General features: G+C 76.7%; 1 protein-coding gene across 1 annotated transcript; it reads right to left on the bottom strand.

Moving 5' to 3' along the window:
- On the bottom strand, nt 1-619 carry ZNF580 (zinc finger protein 580; the record flags this gene model as incomplete). Its single annotated transcript, XM_004694110.2, has 2 exons — nt 563-619; nt 1-417 (listed from the first exon to the last, which is right to left on the bottom strand). A coding segment is annotated over exon 2 (405 nt), but the record flags the coding sequence as incomplete, so codon positions are not given.
- Nucleotides 620-630: the final 11 nt, after the last annotated feature.

Here is a 630-nt window from a genome sequence, read left to right as displayed (position 1 = left end):
CAGGTGGCTGGAGCGCTTGAAGGCCTTGCCGCAGGCGCCGCACGTGAAGGGCTTGAGGTCCGAGTGCGACACGCGGTGGCTCTGCAGCCGCAGCGGGCTGGCGAAGACGCGGGCGCACTCCGGGCAGCTGTAGCCCTTGCGCGGGCCGGGCTCCCCCGGGGGCGCCTCGCGCGGCGGCGCGCCCGGGGGCTCCTCCTCCAGCTGCACCGTGTACGTGTAGGGGACCCCGTTGGCGTCGATAAGCAGGTGGCGGCCCAGCCGCGGGGGTCGGGGCCCCGCCGCCGAGGAGGGAGTGGAGGGAGGCCCTTCCGTCTTGGGGAAAGGGGGCGCCTTGGGGGGCGGCGGGTCCATGGCCTCGGGGGAGGAGGACCGAGGGTGGGGCGGCCGCGGCGGCAGCAGCAGCATCTGGAGCGGCAGCTGGGAGCAGCGGAGGGGAGACAGTCACGAGGCGCCCCTGCCTCCCCGGGGGCGCCCATCTCCCCTGCGGCGGCGCCTCTGCGCCCCCCGATGTGTCCCCCATAAAGAAATCGCCCGCAGCCCGGCTCGGCATCGCCCGACCCACCTGCGCCCCGGGGGGTCCTCGGCCACCGCCCTCCGCGTGTGCCCCCCGAGGCCCCAAGCCTGGCCCCC

This window comes from Condylura cristata, unplaced genomic scaffold (assembly GCF_000260355.1).
Source record: "Condylura cristata isolate star-nosed mole 26May11 unplaced genomic scaffold, ConCri1.0 scaffold00041, whole genome shotgun sequence".
NCBI classification, from domain to species: Eukaryota; Metazoa; Chordata; class Mammalia; order Eulipotyphla; family Talpidae; genus Condylura; species Condylura cristata.
This window is presented reverse-complemented; position numbering and strand designations above follow the sequence as displayed.